The 15,982-nt window shown below is 42.2% G+C and overlaps 1 protein-coding gene across 1 annotated transcript in view; it reads right to left on the reverse strand.

Moving 5' to 3' along the window:
* LOC118361301 (protein bassoon-like) overlaps positions 1-14,222 on the reverse strand; it is a 191,298-nt gene extending 177,076 nt beyond the window's left edge. The window contains exon 1 of the mRNA XM_035741132.2: positions 13,918-14,222. Coding sequence (XP_035597025.1) covers positions 13,918-14,090 — 173 coding nt within the window. The 5' untranslated portion in view covers positions 14,091-14,222. The remainder of the gene's footprint in view (positions 1-13,917) is intronic.
* Positions 14,223-15,982: the final 1,760 nt, after the last annotated feature.

Genomic DNA, 15,982 nt, shown 5'->3' on the forward strand with positions numbered 1-15,982 from the left:
TCCCGCACGAGTGAGCTTGAGGTACTTTCAATTAACTGGTCCCTGATCATTTAATCTCTAAGATAACCAAACTGACATGACTGCGTTATCCCTTTAAGATCATTGACATACTGTGTCACTGACTAAACCACGTGCTGTGCTTGCTGCCCGAAAATGCAGCCTCTTTAGAAGCACACTCCGTTTCTTTGCAAAATGTTCATCCAAAAGTTCAGCAGCTGTATCATATCTGTGTGCTTCCCCAAGCTCTAGGAAGATGCGCAGGCCCACTGTCATGTGTGCTCCCTCTCCGGCCTCTCGGTCACCAGGCTGCTCGTTATGGTGCACACCTGTCACCATCGTTACACGCACCTGTGCATCGTCAGACTCACCTGGACTCAATCACTTCCTTGATTACCTTCCCTATATATGTCACTCCGCTTGGTTCCTTCCCCAGGCATCATTGTTTCTGTTTCATGTCTGTGCATTGTTCGAGGTTATTGTCTTGTATTATGTTCCGTTTATTTTATTAAAACACTCACTCCCTGAAATTGCTACCCGACTCTCAGAGCACATCGTTACAGGCGCTGAGAGAGTGGAGAGGAATGTCCCTTTTCCTCTCAAGGCTAACCACATCCAGTCCGGTAGCTAGCATGTACAGTGGGGAGAACAAGTATTTGATACACTGCCGATTTTGCAGGTTTTCCTACTTACAAAGCATGCAGAGGTCTGTATTTATTTTTTTATCATAGGTACACTTCAACTTTGAGAGACGGAATCTAAAACAAAAACCCAGAAAATCACATTGTATGATTTTTAAGTAATTCATTTGCATTTTATTACATTACATAAGTATTTGATACATCAAAAAAGCAGAACTTAATATTTGGTACAGAAACCTTTGTTTGCAATTACAGAGATCATATGTTTTTCCTGTAGTTCTTGACCAGGTTTGCACACACTGCAGCAGGGATTTTGGCCCACTCCTGCATACAGACCTTCTCCAGATCCTTCAGGTTTTGGGGCTGTCGCTGGGCAATACGAACTTTCAGCTCCCTCCAAATATTTTATATTGGGTTCAGGTCTGGAGACTGGCTAGGCCACTTCAGGACCTTGAGATTCTTCTTACGGAGCCACTCCTTAGTTGTCCTGGCTGTGTGTTTCGGGTCGTTGTCATGCTGGAAGACCCAGCCACGACCCATCTTCAATGCTCTTACTGAGGGAAGGAGGTTGTTGGCCAAGATCTTGCGATACATGGCCCCATCCATCCTCCCCTCAATACGGTGCAGTCGTCCTGTCCCCTTTGTAGAAAAGCATCCCCAAAGAATGATGTTTCCACCTCCATGCTTCACGGTTGGGATGGTTTTCTTGGGGTTCTACTCATCCTTCTTCTTCCTCCAAACACGGTGAGTGGAGTTTAGACCAAAAAGCTCTATTTTTGTCTCATCAGACCACATGACCTTCTCCCATTCCCCCTCTGGATCATCCAGATGGTCATTGGCAAACTTCAGATGGGCCTGGACATGCACTGGCTTGAGCAGGGGGACCTTGTGTGCGCTGCAGGATTTTAATCCATGACAGCGTAGTGTGTTACTAATGGTTTTCTTTGAGACTGTGGTCCCAGCTCTCTTCAGGTCATTGACCAGGTCCTGCCGTGTAGTTCTGGGCTGATCCCTCACCTTCCTCATGATCATTGATGCCCCACAGGGTGAGATCTTGCATGGAGCCCCAGACCGAGGGTGATTGACCGTCATCTTGAACTTCTTCCATTTTCTAATAATTGCACCAACAGTTGTTTGCCTATTGTCCTGTAGCCCATCCCAGCCTTGTGCAGGTCGACAATTTTATCCCTGATGGCCTTACACAGCTCTCTGGTCTTGGCCATTGTGGAGAGGTTGGAGTCTGTTTGATTGAGTGTGTGGACAGGTGTCTTTTACACAGGTAACGTGTTCAAACAGGTGCAGTTAATACAGGTAATGAGTGGAGAACAGGAGGGCTTCTTAAAGAAAATCGAACAGGTCTGTGAGAGCCGGAATTCTTACAGGTTGGTAGGTGATCAAATGCTTATGTCATGCAATAAAATGCTAATTAATTACTTAAAAATCATACAATGTGATTTTCTGGATTTTTGTTTTAGATTCCGTCTCTCATAGTTGAAGTGTACCTATGATAAAAATTACAGACCTCTACATGCTTTGTAAGTAGGAAAACCTGCAAAATCGGCAGTGTATCAAATACTTGTTCTCCCTACTGTATGTGTCAGAGAAATTGTATAGGAAGAGAGACTGCAGATTCTTTCAAACCATTTTAATATAACATATGCAAAAATGAAGAATAGTCAGAGTTGAAAGCTCCATGAACCGAGTTGGCTCTCAGCTTTTATAGAGAAGTCCAACCTCTTTGTCTATTTGGCAGAAAGCAGATGTGTGCAAACAGGGGTGGGGAACATAGTGTATAAAAGGTGTTTAGCTTGTCTGTGCAGATTAAGATAGCTGACATTGCCACCATTGTCTGTTCCTTCCTGCAAATTTCCACACAGAGTTCCTACAGATAGTACAAACAGGATGTCACATACTGAGGTCGCACCCGGCTCTTATCTGTACGCCCAGACGTATGGCTAAGTCACACAAGACAAGAATGCATCAGCAAAAAACAACACTAGAATATAACAATGGACAATTCTCAAAGTAAAAACAGCATAGTATGTCTAATGTTGTAATTCTCCACAACATTTCCTCCCTTTTGAGACTAAGTCCCAAACCAATGGAAAATGACTAACAAGTATTTTCATCAAGCAAGCATGAACATCATTTGGAAAGAGTGAAAAGGAAAGACATTCTTACACTTAGTACATAAAAATGGTAAATTACCTGTCAGAGTTTCAAACCTTCACATAGTACAATTCATTCTTAGAAGGGGAAAGGAACATTTGAATTAAACATTTGAATTAAACATCAGTACACACTTCATCACCACAGACAAGGAAATCACTTGGTGTTTGTTTGCGAGATCACTGCTGAGCTCTTTCAGATGTTCCACTACAATAGTCAAGTTACCCTCACCCTGGGGTATGAATGTACAGCAATGGTCACCTATCATTTGGCACACTCTGCAGGAGATGTGATGCTACTACTACAGCAAACTGCCCTTCAGTTGGAGGTGGCCTGTATTGTATACAGGGATCTGTGGCTATAATTTCAAATGTTGTACCTTAACAAACCCCTCACTGAAAGTTGACAATAGTGAATGAAATGACAACACTATCTCTGCTACAATCTGCAACTAACACCCTTATGCAAACATTTTGTCTCAGATACATGCACCATATGTACTTAGCCTCCGGTTACAAGTACATATATCCTTCCATCTTACCCATAACATGTTAGTCACTACTTCTAGTCCACTTCTATAGTTATAAACATGCTCAAGTCAATTGTACTGCATAATCCAGAAAGCCATATGTATTGATTCGCATTAACATTTGAATTATAATAGCATGGTAAAACAAAACCCCTACTATCAATGTCCCCATCAATGTCCCCATCAATGTCCCCCATCAATGTCCCCCATCAATGTCCCCATCATGGTTATACAACCCACATTTAGAATGACAGTCCTTAGTGCTTGACGTCGAGTCATTCAAATTCAAGACCCTCAACTTAGCACACACAGACACGGTTAGAATGTACATTTACAAAACAGTATATTCATCATATATTCACCAGCATGAACAATTCTCATCACTTGTGGTAATGACAGATTGGTATCTCAATGTATTTTAATCTAAATTCTAATAAACTTCCCAGTGTGTAGACCTCCAAAAATCAACATGATACTTCAAATAAACAGTTTATGGCAACCCTAAATCAATTTTCAGACACAGTTGACCCCCCCCCTCCTTCACAGCACTCTTCTTCATGTTCTGCTTCAGGCGTGATCACTCCACGTGGACTCATGTCGCACTCCTGAGAGAAAAGGCATGAGAGAAAAGGCAGTTGATAGCTTCGACTGGATGCTGTGTACTGGTTGCTGGCTCGGACGCAGGTCTCACGGTAGGAGTGGTGAAGGACAAGGTCATAGTGAACGCCATTTCTTTAGTTGGTTAGGGAGGGGGGGGGGGGGTGAAGTTCACACTGTTATCATCAATGTATTCTTTCCATGCATCACAAGATACCATCTGTAGTCACTATCGCCATAACTTCGAAAGAGGACAGACCAAAACAACATTTTAAGACATTCACCCCATGACAATTATTACATTCCCAATTTTCTTAATACCAACATTTCTAAGACAAATCTCAAAGAGCATAACAACACACTTGTTGAAACCATTTTGCAAATTTGCTTATATTCCCTTACCATACTGGCGACCTCCCCGCAGAGTTACCCCTTAGGGAAAAATCCAGACCGTACAGCAGACCCAAACTGGTGAGATTTGTTTCAAAACAAGGCAAAAACAAACACAATAACAGCAATACACTTGTTCATATAAACTAGAGATGGGAAAAACTTTTCTTTCTTTTATAGGCAGACTTGTGAAGAAACAAATGTGCATATTTACCAAAGGCCCCAGGGGACTGGTAATTTAAAAAAAACAACACTGCCTGTTAAATCAAAAATAAACTAATTAGAATAACAAATCAAATTAAAACTATAACTCCATAAGGAAATAGTTGTATCCCGTAAGGTAATGATAAAATAGACTAGAGACAGGTGTCCCTCATTCAGGGGCAGCACTCTCGCTCTACCTTCTCGTGTTCTAAATCACACATAGGGACTATTGCTAAAGGATAAACTTCTTCCTAATTATTAGTGTTTACATAGCCCATTTTAAATCTCAACCCATTCTGATCTTAATGAGTGCTGGTTTCCTTTTGAAAATGGGTATTTTTGAATAGACTAAAATGAACAACTTCGTATGAATTAAAAACCACATGGCATGCTAGTTCTATCGTGGAGTGCAGTGGACTAACTCAATGGATAGAGAGCGGAAGAACGTAGGTTTGAATCTCACAGACGGCATGCCACAATCAAAACGAAATGTGTTTGCATGATTAATGCCTAAGCAAATAAATGTCAATGTGTCCTATCTGTGCTTGGATTTCTAAACAGTTACGCTAGCAGTGTTAATAAATGTCTTATTGAAACATTCAGCGAACGTTTTAAGGATGTTATTCAAAAACCTCCAAATGACCTTTAAAATGTTCTTCAAAACCTTCACAACATTTAGAGAATGTTCTATAATGTATAGAACCTCCCAGGAAAACATTCAGGGACCATAGTAAAACATTCTCAGAACCTCCCTGCAACCTAAAAATGATACATTCACAGAACAGGCAACATTTTCACATCCATTCTCAGAACATTTTTTAAAAAAATAGGCAGTTTTACCAGTCAGGAAACATATGGCTTCGTTCCCAGAATCAAGGGAGAACCAAAACTTAAATTCCCACAACTTCCAAGGAACCAAATGTGCTATCTGGGTTCGCTCTGACTAGACTTCTGAAGACACCAATCAAAATGTGAAAGATAACTATGCAGGAAAAATGATCTTACTGACGTAATTAGTCCAACCCGAGGGAAAGTGAAGGTATTACCATACTGTTTACATCTATCTATCCTTTGTAGATATGAGAGGGAAAAACAACAGGGGCAGAGGGAAGGGAAGCAGCTACAGAAGAGCAGGGTTTTCCAAACTCAGTCCTGCCTCCCACGGATGCACTTTTAGATTTTTGCCCAAGCACTACACAGCTGACTCAAATAACCAACTCAGGATTAAGGTTTAGCCCAGTTAAGATTAACAAGAATTTAAGCTTTCTGCCAATGTCAGATATGTCTATGTCCCGGGAAATGTTCTTGTTACTTACAACCTCATGCTAATCACATTAGCCTACGCTAGCTCAACCGTCCCATGGAAGGGACACCGATCCCGGGGGAAGTTAACTTAGGAGTCATGTTAAGGAAAATCTCTGCACTTTAAATGCTGCTGACTGGGTCAGAAAATGGTAGAAGTTGGAATCTTTGGCAGTCGGATATGTGTCTGCGACCCCTCTGGCCTCTGCATATGGATACTGGTAGCCAGGATTCACTACAGCCATGAGTAGGGAGTCTGGTCATAGACAATCTTTACCATTGACCACTCCATGCAGGTTGTTGTTTCAATGCAGGTAATTGTACCATTTAAAGTCACAGAGACACAGGCACACAAAACTATTTTCAAACCCTTTTCAATGACAAAGACAAGGACCAAGCATGTAAAAACTATAGACCAGCTCAACCATTTGGAGCCACTAGGCCTTTTATAGAGCAGTGGAGTGGATGCTGTAGCCCACTACAGTATCCTAGTATGATGCTATTGTAAGGGAGGGATTTTTTTGATCAATTGGAAAAGACCTGGACACACCAGCCTGGCCTCTCAGACTAGACCGAACATAGTAAACGTACACAGCAAATCTGAACATCCGAATTTTAACACCCGCAATGTTAAATGTAACTGTTTCTTAGAAACTATGTGAACCACCAAAATAGTGTTAAATGTCCCCATTACAGTCATCCTATCTCCCAAGTCAAATGATCCTTTGATTGACCAAAACATAATCTGTCATATTTGTACACTATTAAAATGTTCAGAATTGAAGAAATTGTACCTTTACTCTCATCTCAAACTATCAGGAAGCCTGAAAGAACAGGCTGAGTGGGCAGTGGAGCTTATATTCATGAGCTTTCCTTGACTGACAGCTCTTTGAAACACCCTTGTGGTTGTTGCCAGGTAACAAGGTAAACAATGTGCCGCATGTCATTCTGAGATTCTGAGCCTAAATAGTAGGCCTCAACCCATTTTCTCTGCAAAATGCTCTCATGGTCAACAGAGCTGAACATGGCCTGGAGGGTATCAGACAAACAGAATCAATACACAATTGCATTTCTATTGTTTTGTGACTAATTACAGAATGCAGTTCACTGATACACTTCTTCACAAGGATTAGTAAAGCCGGAGTCACCTTAGAAGCTTAGACATAAGTGAATGCACATATAAAAAACTGCATACGATAAGTGAACTGGACAATGTATAGGTGCCTCTGCATTACCATTATAAACGACAATATGTTCAGAACTGTAAGTATTGATCAGACATTTATTGATCTTATACAATTAGGCCAGCATAGCTGAAATATTGATGAACATGAACACATAAAGGTGACAAAATAATGCAGAGACATCATTTGACATAAAAAAATATATATAATTAGAGAAAGCGTAACATAGTCCCCCCGGCTGCCCTACATTGTGCAGGACCCATTGATTCGTACAATTTATAACACTCATCTCCTGTCCGAATGCTTGAAAAACAACTATGAGAAGTAACTAACTATGTCATATCGCGTAAAAGTGAATTACTGAGGCTTTAGGAAACGCAACCAACTACAGAGACTGATGGGGAGAGGGAGAGGAGGGGGACAAATCCAGCTATGACTTCCTCCTTGTCAGACCTCACACTGGGCAGAAAGGGTTCCTGGGATGGACAGTTCGCACAGGTTCCCCACATATTGGCTCTGGATTAAGGAGGACATCGTTGAAGAGGGGATCCAGGAGCCTGTCTACATAGACTGTAATATTTTTTAAATGTTTGCTAAACGGCTAGTGAATTACATTTCCTTTTACTTAGTGTTCTGAGTTACGATGCTACCAATTCATTGACGTAGTGATCTACTCATTCTACAATGTGTTTTCTGGTGTTTTTGAAGTACTCAATTTCAAATATTCAATATTTGGTTGCGCACTTTTTGGTGAAACTTTTTAAATGTTTGTATTTGGAATGTTTGTGTGCCTGAAATGCTCATATGATGCAGATTTGAAATGAATAACTATGACTTACAGTTTTGTTGGGTCTGTCTTCACAGGCTTCACAGCATATCCCCCCCCCTCCCCTCCCCTCCCCTCCCCTTCTTTGCCTTGGGAAAGCTAATTTTATTTCACAGCATTCCTGCTGTGGTGGTTGCCTGGGAAGCTGTGCAGACAGAGTAGTTGTTACATTTTCTAAAATGTCTATCATTACAGCTTGATGATAGTGGAGAGACAACAGGAGATGGAAAGTGAAATAATAATACCACCCCTCCCAATCATCATGATTAGCCCCAATGATACAAGCTATTACACATTTTGTATTGTAGATATATAGTGATGTAATGTTGTTTTATGATGTACTGTTTTATTTTTTAGCTTTTTGTGCGATCATGTGTTCGTAGCCCAGGAAGAGTAGCTGCTGAATGGGGATCCCTAATAAATACAAACACAATGGAAAGTACGATCTTCAGGGGTAAATTGCAAATACTATACATACCCGCAACTCCTTTTGTGGACAACATTCCTTCGTGTCAGCTGTGTGCGCTGGCAGTTCTCAGACACTTAGGGTTTAGGGATGGAAGAACTAGAAACCATATAGTGACTATCAGGTGTGTTACAGAAAAGGTACCATTCACAAGTCAAAGCAGCCACCGTTGCATTATCTAATGTTAGACCCCCCGATCCCCTCAAAACGTTGGCTACCGTGTCAGACTCATCCAACTCTGATGCTTACACTATGGTCAGCGCTTGCAAGAGCAACTGTCAATGATGGTACAGCCTCCGTTCTCAGGACTAGCTTCCTGGCAAGACCCATCGAATGTTCTGCCCAACTGGTAAAGCAACATCCCTTGAAACGTTCACTCTGCACATGATCATCATTTTCTGTGCAGCCCTGTCCACCTGAAATGAAAATCAGCCACTTCTGTCGGATGTCTTCATTCTTCCTCCACAGTATGGCATCCAATCACAACGCAGTGTGCTCTTGCTAGCTTGCTAGCTAGCAGTCCCACCACAGATGAAAGGTCACCGGTATCTTTGATCGTACTTTCTGCTTGAGCTAGCTACCAGTAGCTAGCTATCTTACGGTTTGTAAACAAAGCCAAAAGCAAGGCGCAGGCGCATATGTGATGGCGGTTTTAAGGCTGTACATATTGAAATGAGTTAAGATGGTTAGACGCTACCATTGGTGTATTACGTTTCCGTCTTTATGTGACGTTGTATAAAGCTGGAAGTAAATCCTTGGTAATGCCTACCTCCTGAATCCAAGCGTTTGACATGTGGGGAGGGGACCAGTAACTTTATGAATGTACCAGCTACAGTTATTTGTCATGCTTTGAACTGGATTCATCCATAGATCGTCCTATTTGATGAAAAAAACGTGATTTTCACTGTTCGGAATCTTTAAACGAACACTTTTCAACGTGTTCACAAACTAACTCCGCTAGAGTGTCAGTCCCTAACACCATGGGTGTTGCAAATTGCAACTTAAATGCTGTTGCTGTTACACCTTTTGAGTGTTAGGGAATAACACATGTTGTGTTACAGTATTTGGGGGGTTAGGGTTAGGGTTACTTGCAACAACACATTCTGGGAAGAATGATAATGCCCCTCCCACATCTTTTTCAGTTAATGGAGTTAATGGAAATGAACGCGACACAGTGGAGTAAGAACAACACCAGGCAGTGTTGATTCCACTGTGATTCAAATAAGACTTCATTTATTCACTGCATGTTTTGTCAATTTCAATCCCACAGGTGTTAACCCCACTAGAATCTACACTCACAACACTTTTGACCTTAACACTGAGATTTGAACACTTGCAAATTTGCTGTAAGATATGTTATGTTTGGTATGGTTACATGAGACAGTAAGTATACTGTCATTTAGAGCACCCCAAGAACACATTGCCAAATTACAAACTCTTAAATCAATTGTTATAATCTTAATGTTGTTCTAAAAGTTGGGTTTGAGGTTCATTTCAAATCAGCTCTAATTTTGGAAATAATCCCACACCATCCTGTTACACGATCAATGAAAAACTTTGTAAAAAGTGGGATACATTTGTGAGAACGAGGCGGGAGAATTGGTAGTCGACTCGTCAATATGTGTGGCACATTTCATTACTTAAAACGTCTACAACTATCAAAAAAGGAAGGAGGGCTTCAGCTAGAAGTTGCTTCTCAACGTGGATGCTGCCCCTTAGCGTCAATGGGGCTTCTAACGCATCTCAAACAGCCAGCAGCACCAGCAAATACCGTGAGAATGGAAGTGAGCAGGTCAGTGAAAGAGCTAGCTGGCTACCTCCATGCTAACGTTAGCTAGGTATAGTGCATTTACTTCCATCTAAATAACACTAATACAACTAACCAAATGTAAACATGTCTGCAAGCTGTTGGTAGCTAACTGCTGATGCTGTCGTGTTATAGATCATACAAACCTATGTGAAAGAGCAGTTTTGACAGCAACGGAGGTCACTTACTGTATAATTGTGGTAATCCGGCTATTCTGTGGCTCCGGGAGAGTTTTCTATTCCGCCTGCCGAGTGTGGGTTTATGCAACGCTTCAGCCACGGATCCGATCTCGGATCTGGGGGCATTTCAGAGAAGCCCCCAGAGCCATGCTTTCTATGGAGGGGTGGATTGCGGATTTTTGGGAAATGGGAAATGTTATTTTGTGATCTTAGGATCTCTGGATTTTGTTGGTGTACTGCCATATCAATAAAATAGCTAGCTACGTTTGTCACTGGTATGAGCTAGTAAATATCCTAAACCCAGAGGCTGGTTGATTGGGGAGGATGGGTAGGATTACAGTGCATTCGGAAAGTATTCAGACCCCTTCCCTTTTTCCACATGTTATGTTACAGCCTTATTCTAAAATACTCCATAATGACAAAGTGAAAACAGTTAAAAAAATTAAAAAAATCAAATTTATATATATATATATTTTTTTTTTACAGAAATACCTTATGTAAATAAGTATTCAGACCTGTTGCTATGAGACTCGAAATTGAGCTCAGGTGCATCCTGTTCCCATTGATCATTCTTGAGATACTTCTACAACTTGATTGGAGTCCACCTGTGGTAAACTCAATTGATTGGACATGATTTGGTAAGGCACAAATCTGTCTACATAAGGTCCCACAGTTGACAGTGCATGTCAGAGCAAAAACCAAGCCATGAGGTCGAAGGAATTGTCCGTAGAGCTCCGAGACAGGATTGTGTTGAGGCACAGATCTGGGTACGGATACCAAAAAATGTCTGCGCATTGAAGGTCCCCAAGAACACAGTGTCCTCCATCATTTTTAAATGGAAGAAGTTTAGAACCACCCAAACTCTTCCTAGAGCAAACCACCCGGCCAAACTGAGCAATCGGGGGAAAAGGGCCTTGGTCATGGAGGTGATCAAGAACACGATGATCACTCTGACAGAGCTCTAGAGTTCCTCTGTAGAGATAGAATAAACTTCCATAAGGACAACCATCTTTGCATCACTCCACCAATCAGACGTTTATGGTAGTGGCCAGATGGAAGCCAGTCCTCAGTAAAAGGCACATGACAGCCCGCTTGGAGTTTGCCAAAAGGCACCTAAAGGACTCTCAGACCATGAGAAACAAGATTCTCAGGTCTGATGAAACTAACAATGAACTCTTTGGCCTGAATGTCAAGCGTCACATCTGGAGGAAATCAGGGACCGCTCATCACCTGGCCAATATCATCCCACGGTGAAGCATGGTGTTGGCAGCATCATGCTGTGGGGATGTTTTTCAGCAGCAGGGATTGGGAGACTAGTCAGGATTGAGAGAAAGATGAACAGAGCAAAGTACAGAGAGAGCGCTCAGAACCTTAGACTGGGGCAAAGGTTCACCTTCCAACAGGACAATGACCCTAAGCACACAGTCAAGACAACGTAGGAGTGGCTTCGGGACAAGTCTCTGATTGTCCTTGAGTGGCCCAGCCAGAGCCCAGACTTGAACCCGGTCAAACATCTCTGGAGAGACCTGAAGATAGCTGTGCAGCGACGCTCCCGATCCAACCTGGCAAGAGTTTGAGAGGATCTGCAAAAACTCCATGAATACAGGTGTGCTACGCTTGCAGCATTATACCCAAGAAGACTCAAGGCTGTAATCGCTGCCAAATGTGAGTCAACAAAGTACTGAGTAAAGGGTCTGAATACTTATGTAAATGTGATATTTCCGTTTTTTTATTTCTTATACATTTCTAAAACCCTGTTTTTGCTTTGTCATTATGGGGTATTGTGTGTAGATTGATGAGGGGAAAAAACAATTTAATCAATTTTAGAACAAGGCTGTAACGTAACAGAATGTGGAGAAAGTCAAGGGGTCTGAATACTTTCCAAATGCCTTGTATAACTCGAACTTCTAGCAGCCCAAAAGTTGCACTTTTGAATCAAGTCATGGACAACTCTGGTATTTTAGCTAATTAGCAACTTTGCAACTTCTTAACTTGTTAGCTCACCCTTACCCCTAACCTTAACCCCTAACCTCTAGCCTAGCTAACATTAGCCACCTAGCCACAAAAAAAATCGAATTTGTAACATATTGTACGAATTAGAGTTTGGAACGTATCATACCAATTGCAGGATGTAGCATATCGTATGAAATGGATGACGACATCCACAAATTCATACATATCATACCGAATGTAACATATCATACTATGTGGAGGGAATCAAATGTACATTTACTATGTTTCACCGACACCCTGAGGCCAGGTTGGACACACACACACACACACACACACACACACACACACACACACACACACTTGGTCTATGTGTCAGTCATAATGAACATGACAATTGGGGCCCATTCCCTCCAGGGAGCGCACGTAGGCCCACATCCAAACACATGCACACACACAGTAGCATGATTAGCTCTTTCACACCTCGTCTCAACACAGACCAAGTAGGCCTACTTATTGCCCAGAACAGTTAGAGTCACTGTGATTTGTAGTTTGTAATATGTAATGACAAGACTAGACGAAGGTGACAAAATAGGGGGAAAAATAAATATGCTGTGTTGTCATATCACAGTCACACTCGTGTCCAAATGTCCTAGCAGGGGACAAGCCTAACGCATCTCCTCTAACTATACAACCACCAATAGAGCGATAATCGCGCAAAAGGGTGACGAGCAAATTCACGCTGCACGTGACTAGATAGGTTCACATGGACTTGTATTATGCCGTTATACCAACCCGCCACCGTTATGATCAACTGGGACTTTACATAATAACATTCTTGTGTGTCAATACTTGGAAATTATTTCATTTCAAATGCAGAAATGTCACTTTTCCTGCAGCAGCTACGAGCTGTCATCCTTTCGAAGCTATCTAACCTATTATATAATGACGGATATGCTGTGTTAAGCTACACGTTATTATCAAGCCATTAATATGTCTGTCTTTCTACAACACAATGTAAAAATCTAAATAATATACAGGACTGATCATTCGATGCATGTTCAATTAAATATTTGTTAGGCTATGCATTACCAATGAATGTCATTCTGCCAGCCATCCCAACACTGATGCGAGCTGGTACACACAACATCCAGAATCTGAAGATGGGGTCGTTTGCACATCATTATCGAGAGAGTGGCGACACGTACTTCAATGTCTCACGATAGCCTACATACTACTAGGCTAAACAACACACTCTGTCTCTCACACACACACACAAAAGCAGCAAAAGCATCCTCCTCTGCAAGCACCCATGCAGAAACGAATGAGCTCGAGCATCCTTCATGACAACCTCAAAATAAGCCACAATTCAGTGGTAATTTCTTTTAATGCTACATACTTTTTTTTTTACCAATGACTTTGCAGTTGATGAAGGGGTAACGCTACCCATGACAGGTCCCAACAGCTAGGCAAAAGCCAATTAAATCGTAAAAGCATCACAAAACCAAGTGCCAAAGCCTAACAGCATCGTTTCCCTGACTACAACACAACACGAGTATTTGACGATATAAATGATGTAAAGCAATCATTTACAATGTCAAGTGTATAAGGATATCAAATCTATCATTTGTCAAATACTCGGCATCAACTGCACCGTTGCTAATGACAGGTCTTACCTATTAATTCCCGGTCCGCCACCCATTCCTCCCCCGGCAGCAGCACCATTGGCGGGCTTGATGAGCTGTCCAGAGCCCAGTGGTGCTGAAATGGAACCAGGCGCTCCCGTCATAGAGATGGAGCCCGGTTCCCCGGGTTGTCCGCCTCCCTCGATGCTCCCTTCGTTCCCCATCCTTTCTGGTTAGGAGATCGAGGCGAGTAATTGTATTTCGACCGTTGTTATAATTATAATAATATCAAAGGCTCAGAGGAGCGAACTCAGCGATGCTGCTCCTCCAACGCCATCATCACCTCCGATCCAGAGACCTGCATGGGGCACGCGCACAGACGGAGGCGAGAAACAGCCAGGGCACGAGCTCTGCTGCTGACGCCGAGGTTGCCGTGCGCGTTCTTATATCAGAAGTATCTCCAGGTTCTTGGAGGAGAGAGACAGCCGAGAGGATATCTTGGGGGGGGGGATCTGTTGTAGGATGCAGATGTCTGAGTTACTTTCGTGGCATTTTTAACATCAAGCCGAACTTATGACGTCGAGAACAAAAGTATTGCAAACAAAAATAATGATATTGAAAGCAAAACATAAACCCAGAAGTGTTGAGAGCAACAACAAACAAATAGCAAAGAAAATTGTTAAGAAATGCGATAACAAATGAATTGTAAATGAATGCAAGACAATTAGTTTTCAGTTAAACATTTTTCTTCAATGTTCCCTATCTTCGGCTATGTATTTTTGTACTTGCACGTTTTTTGATTCATTCCAGCAGTACTCCACCAGAAATCCCACTGTGGTTTTGCCACTGAACCTATGCAGGGTTGGTCCTGGTTAGTCCCTGGGAGGGAGATTAGATGTTGCTGGTCAAACCCCATTGCCTCAGGCTAGTGATGGGGACATTACCCTGCATAGGGTGCCGTCTTTCGAATGTGATGTGAAACAGAAGTCCTGACCCTCGGTGGTCATTAAAAATCCTGTGGCGCTTATGGTAAAAGTAGCGGTGCTAGCCCCAGTGTCCTGGCTAAATTGGCAAACTGGCCCCATTCCATCATAGCCACCTAAATTGTATATACAGTGGGGGAAAAAAGTATTTAGTCAGCCACCAATTGTGCAAGTTCTCCCACTTAAAAAGATGAGAGAGGCCTGTAATTGTCATCATAGGTACACTTCAACCACGACAGACTAAATGAGAGAAAAAATTCCAGAAAAACACATTGCAGGATTTTTAATGAATTTATTTGCAAATTATGGTGGAAAATAAGTATTTGGTCAATAACAAAAGTTTATCTCAATACTTTGTTATATACCATTCGTTGGCAATGACAGAGGTCAAACGTTTTCTGTAAGTCTTCACAAGGTTTTCACACACTGTTGCTGGTATTTTGGCCCATTCCTCCATGCAGATCTCCTCTAGAGCAGTGATGTTTTGGGGCTGTTGCTGGGCAACACAGACTTTCAACTCCCTCCAAAGATTTTCTATGTGGTTGAGATCTGGAGACTGGCTAAGCCACTCCAGGACCTTGAAATGCTTCTTACGAAGCCACTCCTTCGTTGCCCGGGCGGTGTGTTTGGGATCATTGTCATGCTGAAAGACCCATCCACGTTTCATCTTCAATGCCCTTGCTGATGGAAGGAGGTTTTCACTCAAAATCTCACGATACATGGCCCCATTCATTCTTTCCTTTACACGGATCAGTCGTCCTGGTCCCTTTGCAGAAAAACAGCCCCAAAGCATGATGTTTCCACCCCCATGCTTCACAGTAGGTATGGTGTTCTTTGGATGTAACTCAGTATTCTTTGTCCTCCAAACACAACGAGTTGAGTTTTTACCAAAAAGTTATATTTTGGTTTCATCTGACCATATGACATTCTCCCAATCTTCTTCCGGATCATCCAAATGCTCTATAGCAAACTTCAGACGGGCCTGGACATGTACTGGCTTAAGCTGGGGGACACGTCTGGCACTGCAGGATTTGAGTCCCTGGCGGCGTAGTGTGTTACTGATGGTAGGCTTTGTTACTTTGGTCCCAGCTCTCTGCAGGTCACTCACTAGGTCCCACCCCGTGTGGTTCTGG

The sequence above is a fragment of the Oncorhynchus keta genome, chromosome 28 (genome assembly GCF_023373465.1).
Source record: "Oncorhynchus keta strain PuntledgeMale-10-30-2019 chromosome 28, Oket_V2, whole genome shotgun sequence".
NCBI lineage: Eukaryota > Metazoa > Chordata > Actinopteri > Salmoniformes > Salmonidae > Oncorhynchus > Oncorhynchus keta.